The sequence below is a fragment of the Pomacea canaliculata genome, linkage group LG1, assembly GCF_003073045.1.
Source record: "Pomacea canaliculata isolate SZHN2017 linkage group LG1, ASM307304v1, whole genome shotgun sequence".
Classification (NCBI taxonomy): Eukaryota; Metazoa; Mollusca; class Gastropoda; order Architaenioglossa; family Ampullariidae; genus Pomacea; species Pomacea canaliculata.
In genome coordinates this window covers 17,601,395-17,614,631 of record NC_037590.1, presented here as the reverse complement: position 1 = coordinate 17,614,631, position 13,237 = coordinate 17,601,395, and the positions used below count along the sequence as shown (strand labels likewise).

The 13,237-nt window shown below is 41.1% G+C and overlaps 1 protein-coding gene across 2 annotated transcripts in view; it reads right to left on the bottom strand.

Moving 5' to 3' along the window:
- Nucleotides 1-9,126: 9,126 nt before the first annotated feature.
- The window catches only part of LOC112569808 (neuronal acetylcholine receptor subunit alpha-10-like), an 84,847-nt gene continuing 80,736 nt past the window's right edge, over nt 9,127-13,237 (bottom strand). Inside the window, exons 7-9 of one of the 2 annotated variants that reach the window (XM_025247801.1) lie at nt 13,056-13,171; nt 12,165-12,238; nt 9,127-12,117 (exon numbers count right to left, since the gene is read on the bottom strand). In XM_025247801.1, the coding sequence (XP_025103586.1) occupies nt 11,739-12,117; nt 12,165-12,238; nt 13,056-13,171 (569 nt within the window). In that variant the 3' untranslated portion in view covers nt 9,127-11,738. Of the gene's footprint in view, nt 12,239-13,055; nt 13,172-13,237 lie in introns of both variants that reach the window. The other variant, XM_025247794.1, reaches the window with a different exon arrangement.

The window sequence follows — 13,237 nt, the reverse complement described above, 5'->3', positions numbered from 1 at the left end:
CCGTCGGATTCGACCTCCGGTTACTAAAATATCACAGGTCGCACGCGTTCAGGGAAGGCAACCCTCTATTTACTTCCGGACTTTTTTCTTTCAGTTGAAACTCTACATTTTAGGATATTGTTCAGTCAAAATCACACACACACACACATATTCTTGATTTACATAAAGTTAAAAAAACTGAAACTATTCCATGTCATATCTCATTTTGTTCATTTATTACTCGAGCGGGTGTCGTTTATGAAAACTACTGCCATAAAATAGGTTTTAAAAATGCTGAAAAAAATTAGGTTGATTTATTTCCAGAAAAAAAGTCATCATCAGACGAGCATGCTATGGAAATGTTGGCGATGAAGAACCCAGCATCGCCCTCAAATACCCGCTGTTCGTAAACACCGAATGTGCGTTTGTCATGCGTAAATTTGCGAAAACGCCTCCATCCGAAAAAGCGGGTTGACAAAACATGACAACACGTGACCTGGTCTGATGAGCCGCAAACATTGCACAGTGTAAACATCTCCGTGTCCTACATATCAATGATTAGAATAAATGAGGTCTGCTGAAGTTTTTACTCCTTTCTTTATTTTTCGAGGTTAGCCTTAGGAGACCGCAGATCCGAATTTAAAGTTACAAAAAAAAATATTTTAAATACTACAGTGTTTAGTGGGATAATTCTTGATGTTGATTCTTTGTAAAAGTTGGTAATCTAATTTTAGTGAAAAGGTTGTTTGTTGCTCCATAGGATGGTAAAGCACGCGCGCGCCCACACAAGCACACATACACATGTACACACTTGATACATATAGTCAACTACTGGTTCTCCCTTCAAAAGCTTTCCTTCTCTTAAAAATGTACAATAACCTGAATTATAAGTTTATTATGGTCGTCTGTAATATAGTGAGTCCCGTTGGATTTTTCTGATCAAACAATTTGTTGATACACATTTTCAGTAAATGTCTGATGAAAACGCAGTTGAAAACATTTGTTTCAGAACCGCGTTTGGAATGAAAAAAGTCTGAAAATTAGGAGCAGAGCCAAGCTTTTATTGCACTCATTTCTTCTGTTTATTCATCGGCTCCGTCACAGTCCTCTTTTTGTATGATTCTCTGCTTTGTTGTCACATTCATCTTTTAACGCAGTTAATTCACAGAGCGAGCAAGCGAAAGAAAGAGAGCGAGTGAGAGAGAAAGAGAGAGAGAGGGGGTGAGAAGAAGAAAAGGTCAGAGAGAGAGAGAGAGGATATTAAGAAAGGAAAACACAAACCCATCCTCGCAAACAAACATACTTTCTTCTCTTTGCCTCCGATGTGAAGGATGTCGGGAAATATCTCCACTGTGCGCCATATCAATCATGTTGGCGGAGTGTTTGTAGACGAACGAGTAAAAGTCTCTCTCAGTGTGTATTTGTGTTTGTGTGTGTGTGCAGGTGTAGGTTACATGATTGTATAGGTTTCAAAGTCATGTAGGTTGAGTTAGTTACAATGTGTGTAGGCTATGCAGGCTACAACATTACAAAGGTTGAGCTAATTACATGGCTATGTTGTGTAGGCTCTGTAAAGCACATGGTGTAGGTTACAAAAAAACAACCAACCAAAAAAACAAACAAACAAAACAAACAAACAAACAAACAAACCAAAGAAAAAAAAAAAAAAAAAAACAAAAAACAACAAAAACAAAACAAAAACAAACAAAACTCTAATTGTCAGTGAAATATTTCATTCGCATTATCATGAGAGCAAAAGTCTTCAAAGCAAACATTCATTCAGTTGAATTGAATTAATAAGAAAGATTAATAATGAGTGTTCCCCATTTTTTTTTATTTTGAAGGCCGTGATGGTGAATCTCATCCGTTTGGATTTAATGTCAACATAACTATTTCTTGCTCACCAGGCCAACTGGAATGCATGCAGGAAAGGCAGCGAAGTCGCGGAGATGATCGGCTCCACAGACTTCCGGGCAGTGGGCTGCGCATCTCCGTCGCTGTGTTTGAAGTATCGAACAGTTTGTGAATGAAATATGTGTCTCGGTGTTTGGTTTTCTTAAGCTGGAGATCAGGATTTCTCTGAAGTGTGCCCACTATTTACGGTTTGTGTGTGTGTGCTCGCGCGCGTGGAAGCTTATGAAACAGAAGGTCCTCCTCGTACATCAGACTTGGACTCCAGCAGCCGTGGACCGAGGCCATGGTGGTGACGTGCAGGGTTCTTTATATCTCACTTTCTGATCATCAACTCCAATCATGGTTTATTTATAACCCACAGGGGGGCAATCGCACCGCTTAAAGCAGGCGGTACCTTCGGGTTTCCTGTGGTCCTAATCACACTTCAGGACCGGGGGGAAGGTGTGACTGACGATTCTCATGATAACAACGCACGCGCTCCCGTCCTCAGCCCGCCTGCTCTTCGCCTGACAGAAAATGAACGATGCTTTCACCTGTTTCCGTTGTCCAGTGACTGGCGCCGCTTGTGTGGATTGGATTTCATCATATCATCCTCCTCCCTCAGCTCCTCCATCCTTTCTGATGCAAATTTAATTTTGATTGAATGCTACTCTGCTTATACTGCAATTTACTCGGTACCGCAGAGTTCTGGCTCTGTAAACTTTTTGGTTACTAAAACTCCACATCATTTTACGTGTCTGAATGTATTCCAGGGTGTTGAAATATGTCTTAATAAGGATACTATGGTACAGGTTTAAGTATATTCATATGTATGCACTTATATTCAAATTACCGATCGACAAGTAAAATAAGCCCTGACTAGCGCTGCCATTCAATCAACGAAATTTATAAACTCAACTATTAAAAATAAGTTTTAAAGAAAAACTGTTATTCAAGATTAAGATACCACTCCCCTTGGTATTTAATGCTTCAGATTCTTTTTTTTTTTCATTTGCCATGTTAAGTAATTTTAACTTCACCGTATGTTCACTCTCAAGAAACGAAGCGTGTCCAATGAGACCATGTGTTCTATGAGAATTCGTTGCTTGAGAAAGAGCTGGGAAGGAGAGTATATACACGATGACCACTTCTTCTGAGGATGATGCAAACAGTGTTTCTTCCACTCCTTGTCATTAGCGGGATCTGTTTTGCTCCGGCAAATCCATTCAGCGTCCAGTTTCGGTACATAAGGGCGAAAAAGAAAAAAAAAAAAAAAAAAAAAGAAAACCCTAAAAAAAATCAAAATTTTTTTTAAATGAGAGAAAAAAGAATATTGGAAAGTTTGTTTTGAAGTTTGCTTAATATTTGCGAAGCACACGGAGAGGCTTTTTATATCTGTATTTATATTTACATATTTACATTACACATGCAATAGAGAGAGAGAGAAAGAGAAACAGAAAGAGAAACAGAGGTTAAGAAAGGGTTAAAAAATACTAGTTTATTGATAGACACCGAGTGTGTTAGGAAAACTAATCCGTTGCAGTATATCTCTCTCTCACACGCACAATTCTAAACCGCGCGCAAATGCACACACATATACAAACAGACAAAAGAATGTACATGCCTACCCATCCACACGCGTACACAGATGTGTACACAAAAACACGTGGACACATATACACACACATGCATCAATCACACGAGTGACTTAATTGTCACACACGTGTTCTCACGTCCGGACGAAGCTGACTCGATGCGAACGAAATTGATATTTTTATTACAAAATGCTTGCAGATTTTAACAACAAGTGGTACATCTACTGATACAGTGTCGATTGGTTTGATTTGAAGTCACATTGATATCAACCGTCAACACAACGACGGACTGGTGGAGGTTATAATAATGATAGCTGACCGAGGCATGATGGGAACGAACTCTGACCTGAAGCCCAGTGTGGGCGTCAGCCTCCGCAATGATGGCGAACTATTTCTTGCAGGATGTGCAGACCACACCAGTGTGCATAGACCATAAAGAGTTGCGGAGCTAACTAAGTATACGTGCGTGAGTGTCATCATGTGTGTATATGTGTGTGTGTGTGATCACAGGTGAGTTGTATTTCCTATTTATAAAAGGGTCAAAGGTTTTGGTGTGTTCCGGCATTTAGTGCAAACTGTGTCACACATTTACACACATGTGTATTGTTGATGACAATCCACAGACCTTCATTTACTGAACGTAAGACAGCGAAGAACCAGTATTCAACCAGTCGAGATATACTAAATGTAGCTTTACATCCATCCATGCATACAGATAAACAAACACACACATGCATAAAATAAATAAAGATAGAGATAGGGAGAACGAGTGAAAGAAAAGAGAAACAAAAACTTTCTTTTCAAGATGAAAACTGGAAAAAAATGGGATCCATAAAGTATTTGATGGTGCACATTGCCTTGATATTTATTATCATGGATACAATTATTTCAAGGGAATAATACATTTAGTGATTCAAAAATTCTCAGTATTTATATTGTCAAAGTGCAGTGTGCACATCAGCATCATTTCTCTATACAGCAGTGTCTACACCACGACAATCACACGGTCACACCAACACTGTAGTCAACTACAATAGACCAGTCTACAATTTCACCAAACATGACTTTGATAAAGGAACAGGTAGTAGACTATCGTTGGTTGTTTTGTTAGGTTTCGTTAGTTCAGTTCTTACTCGTGGTGATATTCGATGTCATGTTTGAATACAGTAGACGGGGATACCATGGAGATTGTAGCATGACCTTTGCCCCTTGTCGACCTTTCGCATTTTTTTTCGATAACAAGAAATTTACATTTTTCTTGCAAAATACAAAATTATTCTGATTAATTATTAAATGATTTGTGGCAAATTCATCGTGCATTCAGCAGTCCACCCGCTTCCCTAGATGTAGAGACAAAAGTGAACATTCAAGTCGTGAATTCGGTGACAATCGCTCAGTGTGCCAAAATGGTTGATTAGTGACTAGAAACGGGTTTAGCTATTGCAGACATTGTTTGACATGACAGTTTAATCATCAACAGTCATGTAAACATGCCGACATTCACATTAAGAATATTGTGCATTCTCTGTTAATACTCTTCTAGCCATTACCTCCCATCCCCGCTGAAAAAATCTAGAAAAATAGCTAGAAAAAGAAATAAAATGTCTTCACAGAAAGAACAAACTTTCACATAATTTTTTTCTGTTTTTTTGAGTGTAATAGGAGAAAAATCAATTGCTCAAGGCACTCCGCTAATCCGACACAGGTTCAGCGCAATACTCATCAGAAGAATGGTAAAAACTGAATAGAGAAAGGAAGAAAAAATGAAGAGGAAAAAGAAACAAAGGGGGAGTCTGGGGAGGGGTTGGGGTGGCTGGATGCGTTAGTTAAGTAAAATAAAGGTGGCCACGAGAGGTCTTCAAGCGAGGATACCTCCCGGTATTTTAGGAACAGTCCTTGTAGAGTGCATTATAAATTTCTTTGATCCTTAGGGTAAAGAAAGACAGTGATTAACACAAGAAGAACGAAATATAACTAGCATACACAGATGCTTTCTTTCTGTCTCTCTCTCACACACAAACGCAAGTACACACGCACGCGCTCTCTTTTTCTTTTCTTTTTTTCCTCTCTCATTCATTCTTTCTCTCTATCTCTGTACTTCCCACACACACACCTTACAGTCGCCGGCCCATGTTCACACTTTCATCATCGACGATAACAAACACACACATGATCGTTTGCAATGGCGGTGTCCCGTGAGTACAACGATAAGGGAAAGAAGGAAACTGGTTGAGTACACTGATGGGAGATATTCCATAAATTAGTACAAACACAAGCACACACAGATGCGCACGACTATAACAAAAATAATAAGTTGTTCATCTTACATTGACATCAGAATGAATATCTGTAATATTTGTAATAAAAACAACAATAATAATGCAAAACATGTTCATATATATAAATAACACCACACAGATATGCACAAACACATCTGTTCACACACCTCATTATTTTGTAGACAATTAACTAGGAAATGGACTTTTTTTCTTTGAGACCTTGATATTCTCTTTCTTCTTAACTTCCTTCTTTGAAACCATATTGAACTCAGAGAGACTCGCTTGTATCAGACAGTAAAAAACAACTTCTACTTGATTCGAATTTGTGGAAAACTGTTTTGTCGGGTTCGGCAGAAAACGAAACCAAATAAAGATTTCCTGTTCTGACATTCGATCGTGTCTGGGAAATAACAAGCCAAAAATGTTTTGGTCAATTCCTCTGTTCACTGAAGAAAAACATCATGAACTTGTTGTACTAATTTTTTCACCTATTTTGGCGGTGAAATGTTTTGTAAACAAAATAACTTTCTTATTGCTTAAATATTCAATGTGTCTCCTAAAACAAAACAAGATCCACCAACACAAACACACACTCAGACACAGAAAATACATGCACACAGTCGCAAGCTCGCAAACACACACACATAGGCATGAACACACACTTACACAATCAACTCACTCTTCCATGCACAAGATGCGAGTACACTACTAGATATATACAAAGTTTGAGTTATTACTTCACTACACGAAATAACTGCAGTCTTGCAATTGTGATTCGGGCTATATACACAAATTTGATTTTACTTTTTACAAATTGCCTTGTAATGTAAGAAACTCTATAAATACATCAAACATTCATTCATCTCGCTGATGAAGGTTTGTCTGACTTTGGGGGGCCGGCTGATGAACAACATAACAACAAAATCACAAGTCAGACATATTGTTGTAACACAGTTGATACAGGCCTCGCCAGGACTGCTCTGTAACATCCAGAAATAAACTTCACAAGAAGACAATCAGGTGCAGTCACGTGAGCAGTCGGCGAAAGGTTAACAGCACGAAGACCTTAATAAGGACGACCCGCAGATATTTCAATCAGTGACTCTAAGCTCTGGGAATCTGAAGGGGTAAGAGGCTGGGAGGGGAGGATACTGCCGATGGCTGGACGAGAAACCAAGTCCCCCGAGGATGTCTGGTCCAGATCCCATGGGAGGAAATCTGCTTTAATACCATAGACTAAATGTGTATTGTCTCTCTGTCTCCCTTCCTCTTCTGCTCCATCTTCCCATCTCCGTTTTATTTTCTCCCCACCCCTTTTTCCTTTCTTTCTTTTACAGTTAGGTCATGTTGACTGACTGTGACACCATTTCATTTAATTATCAAAATAAAAATTGCCCAATCACATACCTGACACATTTTTATCACGGCGACTATGGCACCCCCAAAGATAAGTATCGTGAAAGTGGAGCAAATACAATGTAATATTGCAGCAACTTTAATGTTTACCTATGCAAGACATAAACCCATCCATAGGTACAGACATTCACACATTCACACATCCATGAATACATGCGTACGAGTGCTGGTTAGTCGAGTGAACTTCAGGACTCGTTTAAGTAAAAGTTTACAGGAAGGACAAAAGCAAAAGTAGCGACAAGAAAATTGACATCACTACGAAATTGATCTCATTAAAATATCACACACCACTTACCATATTACGCTGAATGAACAATCTTTAATAAACAAAAACAAACAAGTAACACGAGACCAGAGCGCAAGTCGCATGAAAGGCAGAAAGTGACCAAAACCCAAGAAGTCCAACAGAAACACGAAAGTGAAGAATCGTCAAAGAGATAACTGCTCTTTCTAAGGACAGCAACAAAGACAATTTACAGAAGAAAACGATGAACCAGAAAACACCCGTGTTTGCCTTGTTTGTCTCCGTGTCCACCTTCTCCATCATCAGCATCCATTCTGCTCGTCTTCGCCATCCTTCCTGCTCATCGTTCCTCTTGGCTAGCGCTCTCCTTGCTCACCATCTCTCCTGCTCTGTCCATCCTGGTTAGCAACGACCATGCTGAGTGTCCCTCTTTCTCACCTGCGAGAAACGGACCGTATGCAACCTCCAAGAGATCGGGTCCAAAGATCGATGGTGATTATGCAACAGCATCTCAAGAGGCTCCGGAAAGAATAAAGTGTTTGTTCCAGTCGGTTAAGCACACTACATTTTTTTACCTCTTTCAACACGGCGATGGGTTTGTGTAAACTTAAGCCACCTCTGGAACAATATGGAAGCAAAGAAGAGACGTGGAACACGAGTCGAGTGCCAGTTCCCTCAGGTGTCTCGCGCAGTCCACAAGAAAGGACGCTTTCGCCGAGGGTTTAAAAGCAACGCAGATTGGACAGGAACAGTTTTTAAGAACGTGGCTTCTACTCGTAATTTGAAAGTAAGGGCTTTGACCGTGGTTATGAATTCGTCAACTCTCGATAGTTTAATGATGCTGCACATTGAAGCCGTTCCGGAGACGCCGTTGTTTGTGGTTGACGTGGCAAAATGTTTGGGTACACCAGTTCATGCCAGTTCCCGAAGGAGGCTCCCACATCAGCGGTCATGGAAACCTTACAGAATGATTAACGCACGAAAATGAGCAGAACAAACACACGATTAATAGACAGATAGACAGAGCATGTCGAACATCGCAGAATCCCTCCTGTTGTATTCACAGAGGTTATGTACTTCAGATCCTCCGATTTCCAGGACTGACAACCGACCACTATGATGTCTAAGTGTAGAGGAGAAGTTAATCAAAAGTTTCATTAATGGAACAAACAACACTGACTGCCCACCCCCCAACACACACACTCTCATTCTCTCCATTGAACCAGCATTTTCCGAAATGGTAATCCGAATACAGAAGATGTGACATAAATCTCGGATGAACATCTGTATGTGCAATGTGGATTGACAGAACAGAAAAGGATGTGACTCACGTCTCTAACCTGTACAAGTGATACATCATAAAAATGAACAAGAGCATGTCAATATGGATAACAATGTGTTATTTGTCAATAGTTTAAACTTCAGGCTTCGACTTCTAGGATTTTTGCTTTTTTAGTGTGACTAGTTTTCGGACGGAAAACGCCCCGATCACACGTATCAATGTTTTTCTCAAAGCTGTTGCTCATAATCTGTGACAATCAAAGTGAACTGTCTGTGAAGTCTGTGTGTAAAATTTGTTTGAAATTCTAGTAGTCATCTCTCTGACATAATGCGGCGAAACGCCGGTCGGCAAAACGTGACTGTCCAGCGGCGAAACGTCCAGTCGACAAAACGTCCGGCTCCGAAACGTCCGTCGGTGAAACGTCCGCACACGTAACAAGGGATGTATACTGCCGAGTGATCAGGTTTAACTGTATTGCACGGGCCGTGATATGAACTAAAAGATATAGGAGTAATATTAAACAGACCGAAAAGTATATAAACAAATGTACAATGTGGACAGGATGAGACACGCAGTGAGAATACAACACTAGTACCAAGACACAATCACGTGACCACGCGTGTATCCTGCGAGTCTAGAGAACCCTTCCTTTAGTGAATAACAAAAATAATTTTAAAGTGTTTTCCGACAAGTTTAAAAAAAAAGACAATAATGTTGAAGGAACAACGCTGAGTCACAAACAAACAAACAAGTTGGAGTGGCAGCAAAGGTGTGCAGTGAACTGATGCAAAGGTCACGACGATATATAACGGTTGATTTTCCAAGGGAAACCCAGACGGCGTTGCTAACATATCATTCCGCCAGCACTGGTCAGTGTTCCGGGCTGCAACACTGACAAATTCCAACACATTTCCCCCAGGAACGTGACAAAGGGCCGGCCAGGCAGCCACCCTCATCTCCCTGAAGTGAACCTTGTAGAACAACCCTCACTCCTGTCTGCTGGAGTGCCACAGAACAGGGGAAGCTTCCTCCAAAGACGGGAATTATCTCATCTCAGCTCGTGTTTTTTCTTTTCTTGACGAAGAATAATAATAATATTAATAATAATAATAATAATAATAATAATAATAATAATAATAATAATAATAATAATAATAATAATAATAATGTCTTGCATAAAATGCGAGGATTTTCTCATTTTGCATTTTCCTCTTGTTTTAGCAGTGGGTTTTTTTTCCCTCCTTTTTTTTTGCTCAGTCTTCCTATTCTGGTTGTAGTGTGTTCATTTCAAGACAAAGTGCTATTCTAAATGATGTTGCTCCGGTTCAGGGAGGTAGCTTTCTGCAAGGGCAAGGTCTCTGTAATAACCCTGCTCTTGTTGGTTTTTAGGAAAAAAAGGGAGTCGTGTTTAGATTTTCGGTTTCAACGCATCCTTATTGTTCTCGAATGTCCCGTGGCAGTTATGCCGGGCTTGATGCTGTTTTGTTTGCCGTACACAAGAAGGAGTTAACATTTTCAAAAGCTTCAGTGCCTTTGACTGACCACAAAAAATGTTTTAGTTATGTAAATTGGTGTCAGGAATTCAAGATTTCTGCGCATGGGGCTGCTGGATGATTACACGTTCCTGTGCCTCTGAATAACTGGCTCAAAGAATGTGACATATGCAAAACTGGACGTTCCTCCTGTCATTTTGCCATCGATTTTCCATGCATCGGCTGAAAAAAAAGAAAGAAAGAAAAAAAAAAAAAAAGAAAAATCACCTCGCCGGAATCAGGAGAGGAGTCTGTGAATGTACCTGATAACTTACCACACTGCTGACGCTACACCTTTGTTACCTTCTTTCTAACCGATTTTTTTTTTCTCGGGAGAATCTTGTTTGGTCTTCTTGTTTTCCTGGCAGATGTTCGCGAGAGATTGAGAGAACATTTCAAGCTGTGGCGTCCGACCTCCACCCTCGATTTTACACTCTTGAGGTGGGTTGCACAAACATTGGTGTGTTATCTCCTGGAGATGTTTGCACACTCTGCGAACTCTGTACGGACATTTTTATGTGTGGAGGGGATGTGCAGACGGTTCGAGACTCTGTCCCGATGCCAAGGACAGGCAGTTTCCCTAAGGCTTTCATTCTTCGGAACAAGATGGATGTGAGAGGAAGAAACGAGGCAGCTTGGTTCTTCTTCACGCCTTCGACGATGTCTTGTTGGCTGGCTCGCTGGCTGGACAGCTTCTGTAGACAGCGTTATCACGCCGGTCCTTTCTCAGGGAAGAAAAGCTTGGCTGACATCTGCCCGCCAGGCGGCGAGATATATGGCAGAGCCAGGAATTGCCGAGAAGGGAAAAACATCGTCTGCGACTTGCCCTCCGGACGCATTGTCTTGACCAGCACAAACATTACTGTCGACAGCGGAAATGGAAGAAGGCGTCGCGCCTCGTTTTGAACTTGGTCAGCCTCGGTGGTTGCTGTTGTGGACCCACGACTGGTCAGGTTTCTCCGTCTGCGAGGTGTCTGCTAAGAATTTATCAACCTTCGCCGATAACATCATTCTGTGTTTTTTTAGCATCGTCCTTGCTACCATCCTCCCCTCCCTCATCGATGTACACTCACAAACTTGCAAGCAGCTGAAATCGTTGTGAAGTAAAAATAACCATCATTTCTTGAAGGTTATTTTTTCCTAAGGGATTCAATGGAGGATGGTGGGAGGATCATTAAAGCCAAACGAACCTTTTTCGATCTCAATCGCTTGCCGGGAATTTGAACCCGTGAGTCACAGAGAGAAAGAAGCACAATATCATTCAAGCATGGTCATCGGCGATTTCTGATAATGTTGCGAGACTCAGAATTGTTCAAAAAATGAGCCAAGCAGATGAAATCCCCCCCAACCACGTGACAAACATTAGTCAGAGGCCTCGATGTTTATATACCTTGCCAGCACCAAAGATGGGTTAACTCTGAGATTTCAAAGGGTTTGAACGTTAGTTTGGTAGTTTTTTTTTTTATTTGGAGAAAGCATCCTTCCGAGTGCATCACAAACCGTCCCTAACTGGCTCTACTATTCGCGGCCAGTGGTGATGATGGGCATGACCACGCACAGTGACGTCACAATGGCCGTCAAGTAGATGAGGAAGAAGATGCGGTCGAAGATGAGGCCGGCAGCCTTCCACTCTTTGGCCGTTTTTTCCTTGCGGTCCTTCTCCGCGATGCGCTCTCGGTAGCGCTTGATGAAGTCCATCAGCTCCGACAGGTGGTAGTTGATGAGCGCTAGCTGGCTCGTCTGGTCGTCTGTCCCACGGTTGACGTGCACGAGAATCTCGTTGGAGGAGCGAGAGTCCGTGGTGGCCCACTTGCTCCCGCTCTCCCCATTGACCCCCAGCATGCGGGTGTGGTCCGTGGTCGGAGGGCGACCCCCAGCAAGTCCTCCACCGGGAGGGCTTCCGTATGGTGGCTGTTGTTGTTGTTGTGCTGCTGCTGCTGCTGCTGGTTTTGCTGCTCGATGTGCGGGCGAACGAGGTTGTCCATACACAAGATGCGCCCGAAAAACTCGAACAAAATCTGCAACAGGGTAGATGGTGTGAAAGGTGGGATGAGCGAGACAGTGTTGAATCAGAGATTCGTCCATGTTTGTTATGCAATGCTTTATCTCCTACAGAGCTACACAAGCACACACGATTTGTCACTTCTGTGCGCCGGAGCTTGAAGACATGTTTCCTTTTTTTTCTTAAAAAAATGCGTTAAAGCGATTCGTTCTGTGCAAAAGTGCTTTCGTAGACAGTTATTTCTTTGTATTGACAAATACATCCTTGTTATCGATTGCAGAACTAGGGTAAACAATTAGTTGCTCCCACAGGAGAGCATGCATCTTCTAAGAAACTGTCGGAAATAAATGTGTGGGTTCTTATTTCACTGTCTTAATGCATTTTAACTCAGATCATTCAATTTTATTATATTTAGACATTCTAAAAAAATATTCCCTTCCCACAATGCATCTTAGTTGTGACAGGTACTGGGAAAACAAAAGGAGGAGGACAGATGATGTTTTATGCCGACCCAGCTACTAAGGTCATATCACGGCTAAGCAGCAGACTTGGTGCAAATCAGAAAGAAACATATTGAACAATTAGTGTAAACCTTTGAGATATATATATATATATAAAATTAATATAAATAAACAAAGAAAAAAAGCAATGGTCAATAAAATTTAAAATTTGAAGAAAGAAAAAAAAAAGAATGAAAGAACAAATGAATGAAAGAAAGAAAAACTAATTATAGCAAATAATGCATTAAAATGTACGAGAGAAGGAGAATGCTGAGAATTATTATTTCCATTGCTTCCAAAGAGGAAGTGAAAGAAGTCATGCGCACTGTTAACCTTTTTCATTATCCTGGGCACTGGGCGACGAGCACCGTAGAAAGACATGTACACCACGAACGCATTGAGGAATGAGGACAAGGTGATGAGGATCATGTTGAGGCAGTAGTATGTACCTGAGGAAAGAAGAGAAAGGTGTTTAATAGCGCATCTACCCGCATCCCTACTCCCCTCATTAGTTC